The sequence below is a fragment of the Plectropomus leopardus genome, chromosome 5, assembly GCF_026936395.1.
Source record: "Plectropomus leopardus strain MGB_pleo_1.0 chromosome 5, ASM2693639v1, whole genome shotgun sequence".
NCBI classification, from domain to species: Eukaryota; Metazoa; Chordata; class Actinopteri; order Perciformes; family Serranidae; genus Plectropomus; species Plectropomus leopardus.
The window spans coordinates 5,462,599-5,486,708 of record NC_142180.1 but is presented as its reverse complement, the minus strand read 5'-3'; the positions used below and the strand labels follow the sequence as shown (position 1 = coordinate 5,486,708).

General features: G+C 41.9%; 1 protein-coding gene across 9 annotated transcripts in view; it reads left to right on the top strand.

The window, feature by feature from the left end:
• Positions 1–20,217, top strand: part of mast2 (microtubule associated serine/threonine kinase 2) — a 235,129-nt gene extending 214,912 nt beyond the window's left edge. For all 9 annotated transcript variants that reach the window (XM_088077416.1, XM_088077415.1, XM_088077414.1 and 6 more), the window contains 13 exons: positions 1,860–1,961; positions 2,233–2,355; positions 2,509–2,618; positions 3,309–3,463; positions 4,796–4,938; positions 5,742–5,921; positions 6,123–6,383; positions 6,855–7,081; positions 7,616–7,738; positions 8,198–8,334; positions 8,427–8,614; positions 9,400–9,953; positions 11,084–20,217. In XM_088077416.1, the coding sequence (XP_087933542.1) occupies positions 1,860–1,961; positions 2,233–2,355; positions 2,509–2,618; positions 3,309–3,463; positions 4,796–4,938; positions 5,742–5,921; positions 6,123–6,383; positions 6,855–7,081; positions 7,616–7,738; positions 8,198–8,334; positions 8,427–8,614; positions 9,400–9,953; positions 11,084–12,658 (3,878 nt within the window). In that variant the 3' untranslated portion in view covers positions 12,659–20,217. The remainder of the gene's footprint in view (positions 1–1,859; positions 1,962–2,232; positions 2,356–2,508; positions 2,619–3,308; positions 3,464–4,795; positions 4,939–5,741; positions 5,922–6,122; positions 6,384–6,854; positions 7,082–7,615; positions 7,739–8,197; positions 8,335–8,426; positions 8,615–9,399; positions 9,954–11,083) is intronic.
• Positions 20,218–24,110: the final 3,893 nt, after the last annotated feature.

Here is a 24,110-nt window from a genome sequence, read left to right as displayed (position 1 = left end):
ACATAGACAGGTTCACAACATGTGTGCACTCTATTTATTACAAACACAGGAGTGTGTGCACTCTGTTTGTTACACACACAGGGACACAGAATGGGTTGCTGGTGGGTAAAATAATACATCATTAATGAGAAAAAATATGAATGATATTCTGTAAAATGTGAACATAGCAGAGAGCAGAGCTGCTGTCTGACTCCCCATCACATAACACACTAAACTTCATCATTTCAGAAGCTAAATGTTTAATTCTGTTTCTACTGTCAAGTTTATAACAACACTGTCAAGTTTGGCTTCATAAATGCCCCAAATATTTGCTGCAGTTACATCAGTTCTTCCTGTATTGCTCAGCAGAAAAGTGCTCCAGTTTGCCTTATCAGCCATGTAAATAGCAGTGCACCAGGTGTAGACACACCTGGCTTTCAAAGGGAATGAGAGATGACTCTGTTTGGTTAAAATTATGTTGCGCTCAAAACACACCTATGATTTTTTAAAGGACGAAATACAACCCTTTTGATCTCTGCACCTTGTTTTTCACCCTGATTATGTGCCATTTGTCTAGAAAAGTGGAGTTGGGAACAGCCTAAATGCACTTGCTCTATGCTCTTTAGACCATGCACAACCGATTTTTGACACAGGGCTCAAAGTCCTTTAATTCTTAGTAAGTTAAAATACTGCAGTGGAGTGAGGAAACTGCCTGAATATCAGATTACCAGGCACCACATTCAAAACATGTTTTATGAGGAATGTTGTTGTTTTGCTATATGATATTGTTGTGAATTAATTATGTGTGGTCTTACAGCTCTCTAAAAGCCTTCTTACATGTTTTTTTTTCGGCAGCTCTCTTGTAAAAGAGAGGGTTGAAGCAGGTATGATGGCTAAAACCACAAAATCTTTGTGCGCTTAAATGTATTACGGTAGAGTAAACATGCTTTCCTAAGCAATTCCCACCAATATTACCAATCACTGATATGTTTTTTTTTTGGCATGAGTGAAAGGTCTAGGGAAACAGGAAAACATGAACATTTTTAGCTCTCAAATAGGGCTGACAAAAGTTCAGAGTTCCCAAAATTATATAAAAACTCGAAAAAGTCATGGAAATTCACAATCTCATTTTCCAGGCCTGGAAAAGTAATGGAATTAGTGAATATCATTGAAAATATTTTAAAAAAAAATGTTGTTAAACAGTAGTCTTCCAAACTTAACCTTCCACTTTATGTAACACATTTGCACATTTTTTCTGTAACAAAATTGTTGACATGACGCTGTAATATGCATTGATTTCGGGCTCCTCAATGTCATTTCAGCATTGACATTGTGATTCATATCAGTGTAACCAAAAGACGTGCAATATAAATTCCGGAAAATTTAATGGAAAATTTGCACAGTTTTCGGTTTCCATGACTAATACAGACCGAGACTTCCCCTTTGAGACAGGTTGTACACAGTAAAATGTAAAAAGCTGATCTTGCTTAAAATAATCTTGAAAACTGAAGAAAATAAATATAACTATTTATCTTAATTTGTGTTCACTTTACATCTTTATCTCCTTAAAGTAAAATTAACTTGACAGATTTTTCAGTGTGTGTGACGTACTGTGGCGACATTTGTTATGGGAAGCAAGACTTGTGTGTGTGTGTGTATTTGTGGAAAAGTACCGTAACCAGGCTGGGAAGCACTGCAGACACAGTGAAGCGCATGCTAGTCACGGAAAAGTGAAAAAAATATGAAAATGTATAACAACCCTGAAAGTTAGACAATCGGCGTTCCTCTGGATTATTTCGTACTTGTATTCTCACCGATAAAGATAACTACAATGCTTGGTGTGTCCCCAAATATCCGTGTGTTTACTGTGTGTGTTTTAGATGAGATCATCTGGCCGGAGGAGGACGAAGCTCTGCCTCAGGAGGCTCAGGACCTCATCTCCAAACTGCTGAGACAGAATCCTCTGGAGAGACTGGGCACAGGTAACACATACACACACACACACACACAAACACACACAAACACATGTTACAGTAAACATTACTGAAAAGTTTTTTCCAGGAAACTTAGTTGACTTTTCGTTTTTTACCCTCAGAAGCTCAAAAGAAACAGGTGTTTGGCTCAAAGCTGGTCAAGTCTGATTCTGTAGCTGCCAAAGTGTGTTCTCATCTGTCTCACTCTGTTTCCTCTTTCTCTTGAATTTTTCTCCTCCACCCTCTCTGCCCTCTCTCCGTCTCCCCTTCATCTCCACAGGAAGTGCCTTTGAGGTGAAGCAGCACCCGTTCTTCACAGAGCTGGACTGGAACAGCCTGCTGAGGCAGAAGGCCGAGTTCATTCCCCAGCTGGAGTCTGAGGACGACACCAGCTACTTTGACAGTACGCTTCTGACTGCTTCATCCAGACATCTCCCTCTCTGAAACATCAAACCTCACACTGACATCAACACAACCTAACCACTGTGTGTGCGTGCGTGCGTGCGTGCGTGTGCGTGTGCGTGTGTGTGTGTGTGTGTGTGTGTGTGTCTCTCAGCTCGCTCCGACCGCTACCACCACGTGGACTCAGAGGAGGAGGATGACACCAATGATGATGAACATGTGGAGATTCGACAGTTTTCCTCCTGCTCACCTCGCTTCAGCAAGGTACCCACGAACACACTCACACAGCTCTTACATCCAAATTATTCACTGATGACTTAATAAATAAATCAAGCTGTTTCTAAACTCCCAAGATGTGAGCTATTGAAAAAATATCTTTTATTATATCAGTCTGTTATTTCATCTGTAAATAAAACTCTGTATCACTTTCTCAAGATCGGCTAAGAGTCTTTGAAAGAAGCTAGTTTTGACAACTGAACTTATTTGTTCAGACATTATAAAGTGATTTCAAAAAAGTGATCCAGCACTGGGTCCTGCACTTTAGATTTTTTTAATGTTATTTTTATGAATAAATATAATTGATAACTTTCATTTGTTCATGAATTTCTGAGTAAAACAAATCTGGTAAATGCATTTCATGGTTTTCTGTCACTATTTGTATAGTTTTAGATAGATTAGATAGTTTTTAGTCACAGTTTTGCAGGATTTTCAGGGTCGAACAGGGTTTAAATATTGTATCTACATATTAAATAATATGATTCAACTCTGAATATGTGTCACAGAACAGAATACCCTAACCACATTCATATGACAATTTGACTAATTTACCGTCTGGAATATTTGGTCTTAAACACGGAGTCACCGATCCACAAATGTCACTTTAAAGACTTGGTATTTGGTCTTTGAATGACTTCAGTATGAAATATTGTAACAAATATGACATGTTGTGTGCAGGTGTACAGCAGTATGGAGCGTCTGTCTCTGCATGAGGAGAAGAGGACTCCTCCTCCCACCAAACGCAGCCTCAGTGAGGAGGGAGGAGATCGCATCGACAGCCTGAGCGGACTCAAGTCCAGAGATCGCTCCTGGCTGGTGGGATCTCCAGAGATGTGAGTTCTTTACCTCCTTAAGAACCACACAGCCTTGACCATGTCTGGACTTGTCCCTGTTAAAAACATGTCTTTATTCTTTATTATTTTAAGTTTAAGTTTTTCATTGATTCATACTAGCTGTTATGTCAGAGACTTCATTGAACTTGTTTTCTTCTTCAAGTGCATATATGATCTTATGACTTTTCTTTATAGGAACACCTCAGAGTCCATTCTGACTTTGGTAACATGGACAGAGAGGGGCTTCTTTAAAATCTCCGTTGTAGTTCAGTTTAACCCTTTGAAACCTTTAGTGAAATAACTTTCTTTGTGCTGTTTTCTGACATCTTTCACAATATTCAAATCTTTGAGCCCTGAGCAAATTGGTGTGACTTGTTTGATTTAAAAACAGGCAATAACCAACATGGCAAGAAATGTTTTTAAAAACATGGCAAGAAATGTTTTAAAAATTGTAAAAAAAAAAAAAAAAAAAGAAAATTAGTAAATTTAGAACTTTCTGTGTTGTTGTTTTTTAATGTATTCTTTGTTTAATTAATTTTCAGGTAATTTTCTCTTTGCTGATTTCGTTTGCATTGTTAGGTCAGTTCTTTTTTGTTGCTAATCGCTTTCTTTCCATGTTTTTGAAAGAAATCAAGCCTATTTGCTCAGGTTTCAATGGGGTAACTCATGGTTAGATTGACTTCACCATAGTTACTGTAACCTGCAGTTAAAGGGTAGCTGTTGTGCTGCTCCTTGTCTTCTGTCATAATTTTACAATGTCAGATATTCATATTAAATGTGGCCAAAGTTTCAAATAATGAGGTAAATGAATGCAGGAAAAACCTATGACTGTCCTGAAGTCTTTGTGTTGTGTGCTTGTGACAGATTTTTATATGGTCATCTGGCATGCTGAAGAAGAATTTGAAGACTTTGTTTTAGAAGCTTTTATTGGTGATTTTTTATTAATAGTTATTAGTTTTTCCCTGACTGCAGTGACAGTGTATACGCTGAGATTTTTTAAAATAAAGACAAGCACTAAAAAGGAGCATTTCAGACAGAGGGGAGATACAGGGGTTCCAGCAGACAGTAAGAGGAAAATCAAGTGTTTTTTCGCATTACAGTATGAAAACATGGTCTAGTAGAAAGCCCAAAATGCACGTATGAATCTGAAAATGAGCATCATAAGTCATAAATACTTTAAGTCGTATTACAGACACCTAGCAGCCAATCAGAAATAAGTATTTTTCATAGCTATGGTACAAGGTATCTCAGTTTTGTGTGGTATTCTGTTGTGTGTTGGTCTGCTGTGTTTAGACTTTTACATGTTTTTTTATTTCCTCTTTACCTCCCCAGCCTGCGGAAACGTCTGTCTGTCTCGGAGTCGTCCCATACAGAGAGCGACTCCAGCCCACCGCTGACCGTCCGGAGACGCTGCTGCTCAGCCATCATCGAGATGCCCCGCTTCGCCATCTCCTCAGAGGAAGAGGGAGGCCAAGGTCAGGGTAAAACACAGGAAGGATGTTGTGATGGCCTGTGGTTAGTAGCTGTCAGTAGGAAACTGTCCTTCACAGTGTCCCAGAAAGAGTGGTCAGAATAAAGGAAGTCATTGAGGCTGCTTTATGAAGGTGGTATGAAAAAAAGTGTGTAATTGTGGCTAGAGTTTTGACTTCTCCATGCACACTGGAAGTAGATGATGTTGTGCCATCCTTGCTCTGCTTAAAGGGATAGTTCACCCATGAAGGAAAATTCAGTCGTTAGTCCCCCTCATGCTGAAAACGTGCAAAGATGTGCCATGTTGGTTTGAAAAACGTCACTGGCGTCATGTTTTTAACCTTGTTGTAGCCTGTAGCTCCTAATGTGGGAGCCACATTCACATATGCACTCACATAAGAGCTTGCGGTGCCAGTGACATTTCAAAACTGCTTGGCATGTCAGAGTTTCAGGATGGATTTGGGTTAGGGTTAGGGTTAGGATTACTTGGATTACTTCGGATGAGCATTATGGAGACTTTTTGTGGTTTATTGTGTATTTTTCCCTGTGAAACTCAGGCAATGTTTTGTGGACTATAAAACTGCATCAGACTTTCCATTGGCATGAGGGCCAATAGATAATGACAGAATTTTCATTTTTTGGCTAACTATCTCTTTAATATCTTCCAAAATATAAATACATGGAGCTTAGAAAGGTGAGGAACCCCCTGAAGTGATTGCCAATAAATTTTTAGATTCCCGTTGAGAATGAAAAACTGAAGATAGTAAGCTGGAACACAATCTCTGACTCTGTGTTGTTGGTTTCTCAGGTGCTGCCGGAAGTCGTAAGAGCCCCAGTCTGTTGGGTCCGAGTGCAGTGAGGGGCCCCCGTTGTGACGAGCTGCCCCTCGCCATCCCAGAGCTCCCAGTGGAGAGAGAGTTGAAGCTGGACGAGTCTCCCACCACGCCGAGCTCCTCCTCCAGTCAGCTAAGCAAGGCCACGCTCACACGTCAGTACAAAAACACACTGAGGAGTCACATGGAGACAAAGCTACAAATTTTTCCACTTTTAATCAACTGAAAAATATTTGAAGATTTGTTTAAAGCTACGTCTTAATTTTCTCTACATTTTGCCTGAAAAAGTCTTAGGAAGAAACTGAGAACATGAGAACTATTTGAACTTCCTTTCTCACCCCTCCTTTTTCCTGCAGCGGGTAGTTCAGGTGACGTGTGTGATCGTGGTCACAGAGGTAATGGCAGTAATGGTGCTTCAGGTGGAGCTGCTAAAAGTGCAGTAGACAGCGACTCTCCATCCACTCCAAGAGCCATCAGCGACCTGGCGGCTCGCAGAGCTCGCCATCGGCTGCTGTCTGGAGATGCAGACAAACACGCGGCAACGCCAAGCTCCAGGCCGCTTAACAAGGTCATCAAGTCAGCGTCTGCCACCACTCTGTCACTGATGATCCCTGCAGGTGAGTGCGCCAGCTTGGGAGGGTGAAGATACTGCTGCTGAAGGCTAGTGCCAGGATCACATGTCATGTTTATTTGCAAAATACATGGCATAAATCTTGTGGATCTGATGAGCTGATTAGATGTGATTTCTTTACAGCAGAACAGCACATATTTAGGACATTTCTGGAAATTCAGGACATTTCTGGGATTTTAGAACATTTCTAGGATTTTGGGACATTTGTAGGATTTTAGGACATTTTTTGGATATAGGACATCACTTCATTTTTATTGTAAATTACAAAATTGTTAGGTGGCCACTCAGCACCCTATCAAGGGCCAGATTTGTCGCGCAGGTCATGAGTTGTGTATCATGGCCTTACAGTATAATGATGATTTATTGCAGAAAATATAAAGAATAAATCAGGAATGAAACAGATCAAGTCAGTTAAAGGATCTTTGAATCAAAATGACCGTTATCTTTCTGTTCTTAGACCACCATGGAGCCTCGCCATTGGCCAGCCCAATGTCGCCCCACTCACTGTCGTCCAATCCGTCATCACGGGACTCCTCTCCGAGTCGAGATCTGTCCCCGGCTGTGAGCAACGTCAAGCCAGCCATTGTGATCCACAGAGCGGGCAAAAAGTATGGCTTCACCCTGAGGGCCATCCGGGTCTACATGGGGGACTCTGACATCTACACGGTGCACCACATGGTCTGGGTGAGTCCCACAGAGACACTGATGCTGACAGAAACGCACTATGTTTATTGGGATTGTTTAAAAGGTTAGAGTTACCAAGCTCAGCAACATCTTGATGATTATTTTATTCCTTTTTTTGGCCTGAATTAGAGTTTCTGGCAGTAGAGAGATCACAGGAAGATTAAATATTTTGTGAACCAGCTTGTCATGAATGTATTAAAATGAGTACAGATGTCAGGCTCACTTGACTTAGCCCTTTGAAACTTGAGCAAATTTGGGGTTTTTTGGGTTTTTTTTATAAAACATGGGAGAAAAAAGGCAATGAGCAGCTTAAAAAGAAATGACCCATATGTTAACTTTATGTTAGTGCATGTGAATTGGGATTCTTGTTGTTGACAGAAGATGGCAGTAAACAACAGGAGAACAGACTCAAACTATAGTTCTCAAATATATCTGACTTCCTTTCATCCTCCTTTCTCTACCTCTTTTTTCAACCTTTCTATCCTTTCCATCTTTCCTCTGACCATCTCTCTCTCTCTCTCTGCTCGCCCTCAGCATGTGGAGGAAGGCGGGCCGGCCCATGATGCAGGACTGAGGGAAGGGGACCTGATCACCCACGTCAACGGAGAGCCCGTTCACGGTCTGGTTCACACAGAGGTGGTGGAGCTCATACTGAAGGTACAAACACAGAGCTGATTTAATTCTAAATGTTTTTAACTAAAATCAGTTCTTGAATGCACATTACCAACATATAGACCCAAGGTTGTTTTCAATTTTTGTTTTTTTCTTGTTTTGAGTCTTTTCTGTAATTTATTATTAAACACATTGAAATTTGATTTATTATTATCATCATTTTTTGTAATTATTTTAATTTTTTTATTTTATATTTTGAAAATAATATGAAGTCATCCTAATTTGTTGTGTGAATATCGTTTAATATATCTCAATATCTGTTGGTAACTCACAGAAGTTTCCACTTGCACCAAAAGTAGTGAAATTTCAGCACAAATAAACAAGTAAAACTCATTTAACATAAAAAATCTAACTTCCAAATAAACACCTCTATCCAAGTGAGCAGAAACTGACATAAATAATACAACAATCCACATCTCTAATACTTTGTCTGTTGTCCCTCAGAGCGGTGCCAAAGTGTCCATCTCCGCCACCCCTTTTGAGAACACGTCCATCAAGGTCGGCCCCGCCCGAAAGACAAGCCACAAATCCAAGATGGCGAGGCGCAACAAGAAGACCAAGACCAAGGAGGGACAGGACAGGTGGGACACACACCTGTGTTGGATCAAACAACACCCTGTGTCTTACTTGTTATAGGGACTCACTGATTGAACAGTTGTGTTTTCTCTCACAGTAAGAAGAGGACGTCTCTGTTCAGGAAGATCACCAAGCAGGCGTCTCTCCTCCACACCAGTCGCAGTTTGTCCTCCCTGAACCGCTCTCTGTCATCCGGGGAGAGCGGCCCCGGCTCGCCCACACACAACCTGTCGCCACGGAGCCCAACACAGGGCTACAGGTCCACGCCAGACTCTGCCCACTCAGGTCAGGGACAGATGCTCACTTGTGCTGCAATAATAACTTGTCAATGTGCAGTTGACATTAGCAGTGTGATGATACAGTTATCTCACGCTTCAGTGTGATATTTGAAAATCTGAATGCACATGAAATTCCGTATGTATTCCTCACCAGGAGAGAAACATGCAAACAATGATTCTTTCGTTTTAAAAGATAGTTTTGTCTTCATCTTCAAGAAAATATGCCATATAGTAAAATTAAGAGTAGGGCTCCAATCAATGATTGTTCAAATTATTAATTTTAACAATTATTAATTGGACCCAAAACAACAACTCCTCATAAAAACTGATTTTCCATATTTTATTTAATTTTTATTTATTCTTTTTTTTGCAAGCTTGCCAAGAATTTTTGATTTGGACCTCAAAAAAACAGTGTTTCCTTGTGGGAGTGAAAAACTGGTGAAATGCGATCAATGTTTTAATCCACTTTTAAGCTCTATGATGCATATTGTCCAGTGTTGTGCAGGTTGCAGAAAATTATTAAATATTTACTGTTACTAGTTACCTTTCTCAAAAGTAGCTGAATTACAGCAAATGAAAGTAATAGGGAAGTTTATGAAGAAAGTCTTCTGTGGGTCCAGTTGGTGGTATCTAAAATGATAAACTGCTTCTCCTATGTATTCATGACAATCAGTGTGATGGCATGATGGCTATCCCCTGTTTAAATAAAAAAACTAAAAAGAAAAGAAATTGCTAGTATAAACAATATATGAACTTGAAATATTATTAATGTGCTTCCTCTCTACCCCTCAGTTGGTGGAAACTCATCTCAGAGCAGCTCTCCCAGCTCCAGCGTCCCAAACTCCCCAGCGAGCTCCGGCCACATCAGGCCCAGCTCCCTACACGGCCTCGCCCCCAAGCTGCAGCGGCAGTACCGCTCACCCCGACGCAAGTCTGCCGGGAACATCCCCCTCTCTCCTCTGGCCCGCACACCCTCACCTACCCCTCAGAGCAGCTCGCCCCAGCGCTCCCCCTCCCCTCTGCCCAGCCACGCTCTGGGACAGTCCGCGGTGGGTCAGTCGTTCCCCGTGAAGCTCCACTCCTCTCCTCCCCTGGTGAGGCAGATCTCCAGGCCCAAGAGTGCAGAGCCTCCACGGTCCCCGCTCCTCAAGAGGGTGCAGTCGGCTGAGAAACTGGCCTCCTCCCTGTCTAACCCCCCCTCATCTCCCTCTGGGGTGGCAGCAGTGGGGGAGAAGAAGCTGGCGGTGGGAGCGGCTGTAGGGAGCAGGAAACACAGTTTGGACATCTCACATTCAGAGTTTAAGAAGGAGATTCTGCAGCGAGAGCCGAGCCTACAGAGCCTTCAGGTATGAGTTCGACACACACCAGTGATTGCAACGTGATGACAGTTTCACTTCAAAGATATTATGATCGTGTTCCTTGACAGGTTATAACAGATTTATCTGTTGGAGATCATTTTTGATGATGTTAAAGCAGGGGTTCTTGATATAGAAAACTTCTGTTGTACTAACACATTGCATATCTAAGACAAAAATTAAACTTAGGCTTGATTGTTTATTCAGAATAAATTAAGACAAACATTTTAACTTACACCAAATGTTAATGTAACCATGTTAATGTTGAGACAAAAGTGACGACCACAGCAAACTTGTATTTTGTTTGTTTGTTTTTCTCTCTTAAATTCCTGTTTGTCCCACTGTATCATTCTGTGTCCCTTCCCCTTCTGAGGTTTTTGTGGGTCCTTGAACACAGTACAAGCAGAACTGTCCATGAATTCTTTTTTTCCTCAGCAGCAGTTTGTGACTTGCACGGTGGATAATTGATCTGTCGGTCAGTTCAACCCTGATCAGATCAGACTGATGGATGAGAGGAGCAGCTGCTACGAGTAATTGCAAGCTTTTAGACCCAACAGAATGATTAGTACAGTTTCACTTTAACTGCACATGATGTTCTGCTGCTCCATCTGTGCCCAAAAATATGCTCTGTTCTCCAAGAGTGTGGTGCAGTGAATGCGCAAGTGGTTTATATATCCCAACAGTGCTCCTACTAATGCTCCAGTTCCAAAAAATAGAATATCTATTTGTGACAGCAGATGTTGTAATCGTGGCAGGCAACCACAAACGTGTGGGAAACCCTTTGGGACTGAATTACTTTGTGCACTTATTCTTGGATTTCTCTTTCTGAATCCAAAAGCACACAAATTAATTTGTTATTTTACCAGGGTGAATCTTGGTGTTATAAACACCTTATCTATGAAAGCTACTGTTGGTAACTTTCATTTAAAATAAAACAAAAGTTGTATCATATTTGATGTCACTATATGATAGCATACTGTATATGACAGTTTCAGCAAGATATAACGAAGAGATTTTTTTGAAAGTTACTTCCAGTAGCTTTAACTGTGCACATTGTAGGATTTCTGTATCAGTCTATATTCTGTCAAATATATTGTGTTTTATTTTTCACTCACCTTCAGGAGTCAGCCAGCGAGGGTCTGCTGTCCTCAGCAGGACGCGGTGTGGAGAAGGGCAGCCTGCAGAAACACTCCTCCTCGTCCAGGAAGTTAGGGCGTCAGGAAGTGGACAGCGCCCTCAGCTCAGTATCTGGCTCGCTAGGCCTGGCCCCCGGGAAGAGCAAGCTGAAGGACAAACTGTCCGCCATCCGGCAGGACAGGGCCGAGCGGAGGGAATCGCTACAGAAACAAGACGCCATCCATGAGGTTGATTCATCTGAGGACGAGACAGATGAGGGCTCAGAAGACAGCCAGGATGGACGCAGGGGGACGACCTTCACACCGCCTCCCCTTCTGAGGCCCACCACTGTGAGAACAGGCCCCGGAGGCACGCTGCCCTCCCTCTACCTCTCCCCCTCCACCCCTCATGCCACATTCACCCACACGGGGCCTTCGCAGGTAGGCAGGCCAACGCCCTCGCACATCCCTCCCTCTGTTACAGAGACTAAGACCATTCAGACCACCTCCTCTTTGGGAGGGAAAGACACAAGGTTGGCCTCATCTACAGAAGACAGTGCAAGACAAGACAGAAAGGTCCTGGAGCTGAGCGGTACCACAAAACCCACTCAGGGCCCCCTTCCTTTCTCCACTCCAGGCAGTGCATTCATCTCAGTCAGCAAGGACACCTTCCTCAAGCCAACTCCTCCACAAGACTCGAAGAGTCCAAGGGGGAAGACTGCACCATCAGAACCCAGGGCTGAGGACCAAACCCTGGACAGCCCTAGAACCATAATCCCCTCCACCACTATCACTACAAGCACTACAGAGTGCAGAACCACTGCAAGTACCACAGACTCCAGAACCACCACCAGTACCACGGACTGCCGAACCACTGACAGCCAAGAGGCGCCCCGCACCTCCTGCTCCTCTCCTGGCATCCCCAAGGAGAAGAAGGAGGCTGACAACCGGAGACTTTGTGCTGCTGCCGCTGCAAGTCTGAGTGCAACACCACTGTCCACTTCTGGCTCCAGCTCCAGTTCTTGCTCCCCAGTTCTGGCTCCTGAGAGTGCTGTGGACAAAGTCGTGTCCCAGCTTGCAACAGTAGCTAAGAGCGTTCTGGGGCCTGTCAAACTAAGCGCCGCTGCAGACAAGAGCCAGAAGGACCAGAAACCTTCCAGAGGAGGCACCCCAGAAGTTCCACCAACTGCCCCTCTTTCATTTTCCTCAAAACAGCTCCCAATCCCTCAGTCACCTCACCCTTCAGAGTCTCAAACCAGACAGAAAACTGAGCAAGTTGCCCCCCCAGCCACCTCGCAAAGGTTGGCCAAACCCTCAGTCCAGAAAGACATTACAATCCTGCCACCGTCATCCTGCAAAGATGTCCCAGAGAGACCTACATCAGGGTCTGCTGGCAGGGAGAATGCTGCTACGTCTGCACAGCGGCTGGGTGCAGCGGCCGCTCAGCCTGCCCTCAACACACCCCCCAGCTCCTCTGCAACATCTGAGCCACAGCGCAAGAGGTCCGAACCTCAGACGACGACTGCCAACGCCATGTCCGCCTCCTCGCAACTAGACAAAGCAACCAGCAAGAAGACGTAGCAGAAAAGAAGCAAAGAACAAAATGTACAGATCACACCACTCAGTGCTGGCTAGAACTCACACAAACTGCATGTGAAAGAAAACTTATTAGTAACTTCACACTAATCAGAGTTTGACTTTCAAAGCAAAAGAGAGAGACGAAGATCTTTCAGAAGCAGAGACAGATGTGGTAGTCCTAGTTCCATTCCAGCTGTTCTGTGCTCTTAATGTTCTTTTGGTGTCATGACTCTTTGGTTCTTGCTTTCAGACTAAATGCCACGCGGAGTTGGTGTTTGTTTTTCTCTTTCTACAAACATGTACGGGGCTAGAAATAAAGAGCTCAGTGGTCCATGCACATAAAAAAATTTAGACACACACTTTTCTTGTTCCCGATGTTCCTATGCTGCCTCATTACTTTTCACCTTGATGTTTGGCAGAGCCTACTTGCATGTTCCTCAAATAGATCAGGACGTGCCTTACTGAACAATCTTTTCCTCCTCTTGTCCTTCGTTGCTTGACAGTGTTTACCCAACCACGACTGGAAGGAGATTGTATCTCAGCAATAAAGTGCAGCGTATGTTTAGCAATCTATGTAAATGCATTAGTGTTTATAATAGGACTAAATCTGCACCGTCAGTGTACACTCAGCACCAAGCTAACTAGGCCAAATTAAATCATCCTCCTGCTGTAGCCCCTCATGATCCAACACTGCAGACCTGTAAAGGGTGAGATGTATTCCCTGAGCACGGATTGCAGGCATGGTTCAGCGATTTAAGGAGATTCCTGGGAATGTCATTGCTGGATAAGAATAGTGTGCGTGCCGATTTATTATGTCAGCACTCAGGCACAGAACTCAACATACAGATTCAACCTCAATCTGGCGATGCAACCTGTGCAGTTCCCTGCAACCATCTTTAGTTCCAAGAATTCATGCCTACAAGCCAGGACCGATCTTAGTGTAGCTTCTGTATCATTCTGCATCCCCTCTCTAAATCCAGAGGTTTTTGCAGGTCTGTGAATGCAGCACAGGTGGAGCTCTGTATGAGTTCTGTTTTTGCATCAGCAGCAGTGAGCAGCAGAGTTTGACTCATGGGTTGGATAACTGATCTGTCGGTTTATTAATAGCTGTTTAAATCGATGGATGAGAGAAACAGCTGCTGCGAATAAATGCAGATTTTTAGACCAAGCAGAATGAACACTTAAAGTTCATTTTCATTGGGCCTGATGTTCTGCTGCTCCGTCTGTGCCCAGAGCATGCTCTGCACTCTGAGAGTGCGTTGCAATGAATAGCCAAAAGCTATATATATTTCAACAGCGCTCCTAATTAATGGTCCAGCTCCAAAAATAGAAAATCAATTTGTGGCAGCAGATATTTCAATCATGGCAGGCTGCCACAAATAAATGATTGTATGGGAGACCCTGTGATGTGTGCAAACGTTTCTAGATCTGTTCCACCTTTAAGATCTTCTCAAGGTGATGTTTTAGCATATGGAAAGCATTGAAAGTAGGAAAATTTAACTTGTAGTTGAACATGTGACTGTTGGCTAAGATGCTATAGGGCTTGATTTCAGTAAGGGATCTGCTTTCAGATTGGAGACTTCTCGTGTTTGCTAAGCTCTGATATTAACAAAACTCTTCTAAATTTCGGCTCATTATTTTTGCTAGCAAAGAGCATTGCTAACAGTCATTGTCATGTGTTGCTGTGGCAGATGATAGTGTGTAACTGTTGCTAATACTGTATTTTTCTACAAATGCTCAAACCTGAACCAAAATGCATTCGGTATGTATGCATTTTTTAAAAATTTTTAATTGAAAAAAACTGATTCCGTACTGGATTCAGACCCAGTAAAATTTTATCAAAACTCAACCCTAGCATATTAGCATTATCACAATTACATGTTCGTCATAGCTCTGGCTTCTATCAGATGTGATTTTACTAAGACCTATAGATTGAGACACGTTTTACAAATCTTTTTGTTCCAAACACATACTGAAATGAAGCCAAGGACTGGATACACACCTGATTTTATTGGCCGCCTGCACACACACCTCAGAAAGCTTCACCATCACGCTCAGACTTAATAATTTAGAACCACTGTTCTGTTGGACCGTCACCTTGTTATTCCTAGCCCCTTCAGCCTTTGAAGGCTGTGGTAGTTTTATTTGGTATCTGGACCAACTTGCTGTGTTTTTTTGCCTCTAATCCTGTGAAGTCATCAGACTTTACTTTGTATATGTTTGCGTGTGTGAGGGATCGAGCATTTGTTCATTTGTGCATGGTTATCTGTGTGTGTGTGTATATATATATATATATATACACACACACACACACACACACACACATATATATATACACATATATATGAGAATATTTAAAGTTCTGTTGTGCATCTGTTTTATACCTTGAGTGTGTGTTTGCGTGTGTGTGTTTTAGGATTAACTTGGACACCCTGCTACCTGTGTTTGTGGCCGAGCTGTTTACGTTGTCTGTGTCGGGCGTCAGGCTTTGCACAAAAGTTTGATCTCATTTTTTCAATTGAAAAAAAATTTCACTAAAAGAAAGCTGGTTGAAATGTTTGACCGCTTACTGCTGTGTGTTGGGTTGGAGCTCCGTTCTGCTATTGCTAAAAACAAAAATGCAGTCAGCCTGTCAAAATCAATCCATTGTGTTTTTGTTTTGAGTTTGTTTTGGGTTTTTTTTTGGATATACCACCTTTAATTTTTTTCTGTTGTCCTAATCTTTTCCCTGATTCTTACTGTACATTTGAAAACAAGAAACTGATTTTTTTTCGTTTGTTTCTTTTTGATTTGGTTTCGTTGAGGTTTTTAAGAAAATCACCTTTCATTGAAGGCACACCAAACCCAACCCAGTTGTGAGTCTACTCCTGTCATACATTTGAACATTTTCTGAGAAGCAGGATGTTCTGCTCACAAGTTTAAGATGAACTAAACCTCCTTCAGTGTTTTGTATCTTTACCAGGCTTGTGCCACTGTTGGAGAGAAAGCAGAGCTCACTGATTTCAGTTGAATTAAGAGCTTTGAGGCTCACTTTAAAAGACACTGTTAAACTGACTGTGTCAATCTCTGTATTATGTTTACATGTTCTTGATTTGTATTTTTGTGTTTTTTGTGGGTTTTTTTGTCAATGGAACTTGTTGCCTGTAGCAATCAAACCTCTTCTGACAGGCTAGGAAAATTACCAATGTTTAGGTGACGCCTGATCATAACTTGGTGTGTTAGTATATAGCTGTGTGGTGAAGAGGTCACCTGTGTTGGAGGACGTGTGGACGATTGAGCGCAACACATGTCAAAATCATCTTGTTGCGCTGATTGCCTCCTGGCTACAAAAGTGTGTTAACAGGTGTGTCTGTGGAAGCGATCAGAGGTGTTTAAAGCGTCCAGTCGTTTGTTGACCTCGCAGGATTTATCTGCAGTATGCTTTGGCCAATAACACGGTCAGGATGTTGATGATTAATGAGTTTAAAACTGCTTCTGTCTTTGGTGGCGTCAGACTTGAATAGTTTTGTGGATTAACCGACCACATTGGATGTTTTTCATACACACAACACAATCTTCTTGCCTCTTAGTGCAGTGTCACCCTGAAAAAGGGTTGACAGAGCAGAAATCAGTCTGTAAGTCAAATTTGAGAGGGAGCACGGGCAGATTCCTGAGCTCTGAAGGAGTTATAGTGCAAGCAAAGACAAAAAGTTGAGCATTTACAAAGTTTTGAGCCCAAAAGGCAAGATTTGTTTGTAGATTTGAGTGAAAACCAAGTAGGGCTGCACAATAAAATCAGAGATTCGAATCATTAATCACAAAACCTTAGTCGACAGAGATTGCGTCAGGTCAAGTAGTCGTTTTTTTCATTTAGTGTACTTCTGGGGATGTTATGGTCCCCAGATTTTGCTGCGGAGTTAGCGCTCTTGACTTGCACACTACTCTTTGATACAAGAAACTGTGGACAAGGGAGACTATTTGCTTAGAAGTGGTGAGTTTACAGCTCACAGAAACTCAGTATAATAGTTTCTTTTGATGTCAAGCTTCGAAAAATTTTGTTTCACGTTTACGACCTGTTGTTAGTGCCATTAGCTCTATTACGTCAGTGCCCCTCCCACATTAAATGTCCCGTGGAGCCTATTCATACTTTAATCTTTGTATGGAAAACAAAAGGAATTGTTGCATATTCATATTGAACAGCCAAATCAGATCAACTGGCATTATTCTGAATTGAATATAGCCCCAACACAAAGTCAAGTTGGACTTTGATGGCTGGTTTTGGTTTAAACCTAAATTAAGAGTGATAAAATTCTTGGATCTGAATAAATCTTGTGTCTGTTGTGGATTCAGTTAGGATAAAATGCTATCAAACCTAAAGCCTAGCAAAAGGTTTGAAAGCTAATCAAGCTAACCTTTTAAGTTACATCAGTAATCTCTTGAGGTAACGGTTATAAAGAGAATATGATACTTTGTGCTTGAGTGCTCAAAACCTGAGAGCAGATTCCAAACTGGTGGCACAAGAAATCAACATTTTCTTTGTAAATCTGAAACTGTGTTGGGCAATCAGCAATCTTGGAACCCACTGGCGATCTTTCTGAATGGGATGAAGCCTTCTGAAAACTGCTCATTGTTAACAGCATAAAAACCAATTTGAGAAGGGGTCAGATCACATTTCGGCTAATATCTGTAAAGATGCATTAGGAAAAAAGTTCATAAAATGTTTAATTGTTGTCAGATGATAGCCTGTGGGTGTCAAAATTGTATTCTGGCTAGTATGTTCTGCCTCTTTGTCTCTGTGCAACCAAAGCCCACTCAAACATGATTGATCAATACTATTCGGACTATAAACTGAAACCAGAATGCTTCTGATACCAAAATCTTTGTTGAGATTAGGCAGTAAAGAAGTCAGTACAGAATTGCCAAAGATATATGTAAGGCAATTTAGAAACTGTATCTCCTCCACATAATTTTTAAGGGATCTTTATCCAAATGAAACAAGTAAACAAGTACTAGCTGATGAATATCAATTAATCATATATTTGCATCAGTGCCTCAAAAATTCACAAACAAATGTGATGAGTTTGACTCAAACCTTGTTTGTTGCTTAAGGGTTTGTTCCTGTGTGCTCTCAAATCCTGACTAATTAATTACAGACGGATTCATTAATCCTTAAATTTGTTTTTGCTGAATATAAAAATCCTCCTCATCAGCAGGGGGTTTGATTGGCACCTTAATCTCCTCACGGTTTCTATTTTACGTTCTGATGAAGCAACGCTGTCAACTTCTGCTGCAGCTGTGATTTTCTGCATGTATTTGGAACCAGTGTGTGTTTGTGTGTAACCACACACACTCCAGTCCATCTGCTCTCAGTTGGTCGTCCTATTAGTGCTACACGGACAGCTGCCTCACACACACACACAGAGAGATCAATACCTGTGCTAATGTAATGGTGCCAGTTTCACAGTCTCTGCTGACATTATAAACACACACACACACACACACACACACACACACACACACACACATACCAGTATGTAGAAATACACACACTCTCTTTCTCCCAAGTGTAGAGATGATGGTCCAGCCATCTGCTGGAGAGTGAAGCAAATGTCAGCTTCCCTGGTGGAGTCATTAATCTCAAACCCTGAGCCTGTTGACCACACACACACACACACACACACACACACACACACACACACACACACACATCGGTCAACACAAATACTACCGCTGTCCCTCAAGCTTCTGGGTCCCGTCCCGCTCTGGTTGGCGGTCAGTTCAGCAGTAACACTGTTAGCACTTTGTTAGACCTCCAGCCTGCGCCTACCCATCATGCACCTCTGGCTGCTCTTAAGCAGAGGCGCTCAAAGCTGTCACACCGCTGCAGAAGTTCATGCACCAGCTGAGAAGTCAAATTGAAACTGTAATTAGTATGAGAGTCAGGATCTGAGAGCATGTGTGTGGAATCGGGTCATATTTGTTTTGGTCGAGATGCCAAATGGCAATTTATCATACATCACTCTGAAAAAGGTGCACATTTTTCAATGTTCACCAAATGCTGAAGTTCCCAAGTGTTAAATGTTGTACAAATACAAATATCTATATAATCTGTGATTTGAAACTCAGATTTTTTTTTTAAAATTGATTTATATCAGAAACCATCTGATCAAAAAATAAGTAGACCCAATTGTAAATCTTACATGATTATTTCAGCACCCTTAATACTAAATAATAATGATAATACTCAAAGCCACACATTTCAACCTATGGAGAGTTGAGAATTTAACTGAAAGTTGCAGGAAAATATTTCCCTTTTGATTAATTACATCCATATTTTCTGTTCCCATGCGGTAGTTTTGTAGATTTTTAGAATACTAGATGTCAAGATGGCACCCATTCATTCCAATGGAGTTGCTCGCCTGGCGCATACGCCAAAAAAAGTTTTTAATTCTGTGGTATGTGGTCCACTGAATATGCACAGCAGAGTTTCTCCTGCTGGCCCTGCCCCTGAGTTCCCGCCTGGCTCATAGACTTTACATTGTGATGACATCAGATAGTTTAATTGCTTTTCTCAGCTCTGGGAAAGTTTCACAAACATAAAACCACAACAGCACAAACATTTAGAAGAGAAAGAATCATCATTGATCTGTTTTACAGTTTGAAGTGTTACAGACTTTGGCAGAAGTATTTGTTTGGGAAAATGGCTGCAAGGCTGAGCAGCTCTCCTTGGGGGTCTGGGTATTTTTGACAATGATTAACTTCCTTACATATTGAGTCAAATGGAAGCCTGCTGCCTAAAACCATAATTTCTCCATCATGTTTTCAAAAGCCCAAAATTCGCCAGAACAGCTGCAGTATACTTTGAACATAGTTCCAAATTTCAAGTCCCAGAATTCTTGCATTTACTATATCCTAAATGTATGCCTAAATGTATGCCTACTTTCGAAATTTTGTCAAATCCATATTTTGCGCATTTCAAACTTGTGCAGATAATTTTGTCCCTGCCAGCTACCAGACATCAAATTATGACTTACAGATTGATGGAAGCGCCAGTTGTGGTTTTGTCATTACTGAGCTTCCGTACACCTCTGACTCTGAGCAAAGTAGAGTAACCAGCTCTGTCTGTGAGGCACGCAGATGTTTCAAACATATGACACTGGATATGACGAGGTACGAGGTAAAGCCTTATTACCAGTAACACACACGCGCACACACACACACATTCTGAACCACCGTTACATGAGATTCAGTGATGTTTCAATGTGCAGTCTGTTAAACTCGTATCTGTGTCTGAGGAGGTCGTTGCTGCTCAGTTGAGCAGCAAAAAACAACTTTTGTGGACTTGACTCTTGAGGGCAGTATTTCCAAGCTGTGTGTTTTGTGTTTGTCGATAAAGAGTGATGAAGAGGAGGAAGGTTCAGCTGTGCCCCGTAAAAGCTTGAGAAAGACGTTAAGAGGGAGAGAAAAAAACATTGCTAGAGTAAAACCAGTGCAATATCTTTTTATTTTTATTGTGGTAAAAGCATGTTGTTGTCAATCTTACCTTACAACAATAATAAAGTTTTTTTTTTATGTACACCTTGGTTTTTAGTGTCCTGATTGTGTTTTATGTTTTTTTCCTTTAACTCTGCTTCATCATCAGCTTTTATGTGGGACGTCACACTTTTTACATTAAGGCAGCATTTTTAGGAGGGAGATTTCCGCCACTGAACGCACATCTAGTCAGACATAAATGATGCGTGGCTGCAGGTTTAAGCCATGTCTCAGGCTGCTGCTGCACTGCAAAACACCTCCATCTAATCAAATCAGCTTTATCTGTGAGTAAGTATTTTGAATTAATTCTCCTTGTTAAGTACATCTGCTGAGATACAGTACACATGTTGTCTGGAGTCTGGAGTTTTTAGTATTTTCAGTTTATTCTGTAATTCTGTCTTTTTTGAGTGTTCTCTTCCTCTGTGTTGCTGCTCTCCCTGCAAGCCACACACACCTCACTCAGCACACCTGGTCTCGATGCAGGACCCTCAGTAACCACCTGTTGGATGGTCTGCAAACTGAGGTGAGCTCTTTTGTTTTCTGTTATCCTTAAAGTGAGCTAACTTTTCACTTTTTGTGGCTGATATGCAACAGAACCGTTGTTAAAGGTGAAGTGTGTTGAATTTGGGAGGAGTTGGTGGCATCTAGCGGTGAGTTGCAGATTGCAGTGAGCTTAAATTCCTCTCAGCTAAAACTCCTTTGTGTGTTCTTTGTTCAGCAGGTTTTTATCGGGAGCTGAATTATCTACTGAATAAAGCTGTTCTAAGGTAAGACAACATAGTTTAAGCAAAACTTGTTGCAAAGTGACAAGTATATTTATATAACCTCATACTTTATGTTGGCAACATCCTGTATAATGTCACCTTGCAGCAAACTTTGCTAGGTAACATTAGCTGAAGTTAGCTAATAGCCAATAGCATTATGGCTAACTTCAGCTTTGTAACGTTAGCTCATCATGTCATCTGTTTAACATTGTCTCAGTATTTTTGTGCTTTGACATTTTTGACATCTTGACATCAACTGTAGCTAAAGGCTGTAGTTAAAGCCCACCCAACAGAAAACCATTGACGTTAGCTTAGCTGTAATGTTAGAAAGAAATCAAAGGCTGGCTAACGCTAACACCTCAGCACAGACCCTTTTGATGGCTTCTGTGTGTAATAAGTAGCATCTGCCCCTAAAAGTTCTGTGTAGCATCTTTGGATATGTGTTTGACACTGACATTGTTAGTTTAGCCAGCGCACAGAGTGTTTGTGTTTGTGTGAGCTAAGGCGGCAGGGGTTAGCAATAGGTCAATTCTGGTTTTAAGGTGATTGTACACTAAAGAAAACATAGTTTTTGTACTACAATGTCTGCTGCAGGCACCAAACGATGCATTGCTATGTGACTAATGCAGCGGGCCAGTATGAGTTTTAATGTTACCTGTCTAATTTTTGTGTGTGAACAAAGTAATGCTTACATTGAATGTCTCTTGCAAAAATGAACTGTAATTGTATTAAATATAATTTGTCCCTCATAAAACAATTGCAGAGTCAAACTTATAAAAATCTTCTGTTGGTAAACCTCATTCTACTGGAAGAAACAAGTCCTAATGGAAACTGTCACTGTTAGTCTGGTTTTTTTTATCTAAATTTGTTGCATGTATAAAAATAAATGTGACCTCACGTTTTGCCAATAATGTGTCAACAATGAGTCCAAAACTTTAGTCCACCATTAAGGTTTTCTGAAAAAGTTCAGCTTCCTGCATTTAGCCTCTAAAGAGTTGTTTGACCTAGAAGCAGTGGAGAAAATGTGGTGACAGGACGCGTAACAAGACAGAGGAACAGATCCCATAGTATCATTTCATAACTCAGATTGACACGGGTAGAAAGTGTCAGTTAACTGATAGGTAAATCCTGTGTTAAGAATCAAGGGGTCTTTTGTCTCCTATTGTGAATTTTGTTGTTGTATGTGCAAAGTTTCCCTAACTTCTGTTTTTTTTCAGATGGCGCAATAAAAAAGTTATCCGAAAAAAATAGACAAGGTTTGCAAAAGCCATTAGCCTGTTTTCTGGTACACACAAGATAACGATTTGTTGCAACACATATGGCTTGGCCAAATACAAATATCATATTTTTACCAAATACCTCTGTATCGATATTGCCACGATATTGTAGGGTTGACGATTGGTGCCTTCACAAAATATTTACACAATGAGACTTTTGATAAATAATCATCAGTGATGTGGATATAAGTGGGCTGTTAACTAACTTAAGTGGGTAAGGGCAAATAATACAACAGCTGGATCACTGTGGTAAGCTACTTCAGTTACCTAATTTTACTATAATGCAGCCTTAAAACCAATAACAGACAACACTTATGACATTCTGATATCTAAAATTGAAGACACTATCTCATCTTATATTACAACTTTAAGAATTAAATTGATTTAGTGCCCAGCTTTAGCTACAAGATAATTAGCTTGTGTGCACAAAATAAAAAATATAACCTTTCTCTGGTGTGTTCTCTGAATTATGCGGAGTAACAGAGATGACGATTACAGATATAGGAGTTGTTGTTGCCATGAAAACCACCATAAACTACATCCCATTGTTCTCCAATTGTATTAGGGTGAATAAAAAATCTCAAGACATGGAAAAAAAGCTATACCATTAGAATCAAGAACAGTAATGTGTTTATATACTTGGGTAATATGAGTCTGTAAAAAAAAACAGTTATTAAGAACTCAGACTAAATGACTATGGCTTTTTTTTTTTAAGGTGCTTTACACCTTTTTGTTCTCAGGAGGCAACAGTAGCATTTTGCTCTGAAGCTGCTGTTTTTCATCTAATAACTGTGATGCTGAATCCTCCCTCCTCTCCTGCTTCATGCCATGCATCTGATTTCTTAGCCATTTGTTCTCATCACGTCCCGATGTCTGTCCGAGGAGTGTGAGCACAAAAGTGGCAGTAAATTATCTGTAAACTCATTTTCCCTGCAGTTCTGCGTGTTATCAGTAAAGTGGCCTCATCCAGTCAGTTAAGCTGTGGTTTTGTGGCGCCGCGCTCCCTAATGGGGCTTCAAATGGGGCCGATTGGCTGCTGGATGTGTGTCCGCTGTCTGTCTCTGTCTCTGCAGGAGATTTCAGGCATCTTAATGGTCTTGAGAGACAGCTTCAGCGGGGGCTTGCGGTGCATTTACGGGTGGTAATGGCTAATCTGTGCAGCGCCGCGGGGCCGCCGCACTCCGAAGAAGAAATGACGGTAAAATGGAGCTCCATTAGCTCTCCTCACGGCTACTGCAGCTTCTTGCTAACGCACCTCACTCTCCTGCCAATGTACTGCTGGAGTCAGGGGTCACACTGCCTGATTTAAACACCACCTACTGCTGCATTCTGGGATAATTGGGTCGCTTTCTCCCCTCTTGCCTCACCCTACTACCCCATCTCGATTTCTTCCATCCATCCAGGCGTCCGCAGGGAGCTGTCAGAGCGGCGGAGGAGAGCGAAGGGCCGCTCTCAGTCTTTACTGGAGGTCCTGAGGGGACGGAGGTACACATGGTGGTGGTGAGGAGCTCTGACAGCAGGTGAACAGCCGTCCTACACACACACAAACACACACACACACACACACACAGGCGCGTGAGGGAAAAGCGCAGAGGAGCAGTGACAGGCAGGCAGCGCGGGGTGATGAATTGCCAGCTTCGCCTCGCTCTGACACGGCTCTACATGACCGGGCAAATTCATTCCAGGCTGCCGGGGAGGGAGGAAGAGGGAGCGGGAGAGGACGCATCGAGGGAGGGCGAAGGGGCGGACAGGGCTACGTAAAGAGAGGAAACAAGACCCAAATATATGGACTTGACCTGTGTTTGAGCCAGGTCTCCTTCGCCATCAGTCAAACAAGATGACTGAAGCTATCAGGTGCAGAAGTGCCTGCTACCTGACATCATGTGTGTAAAATATGAGTTT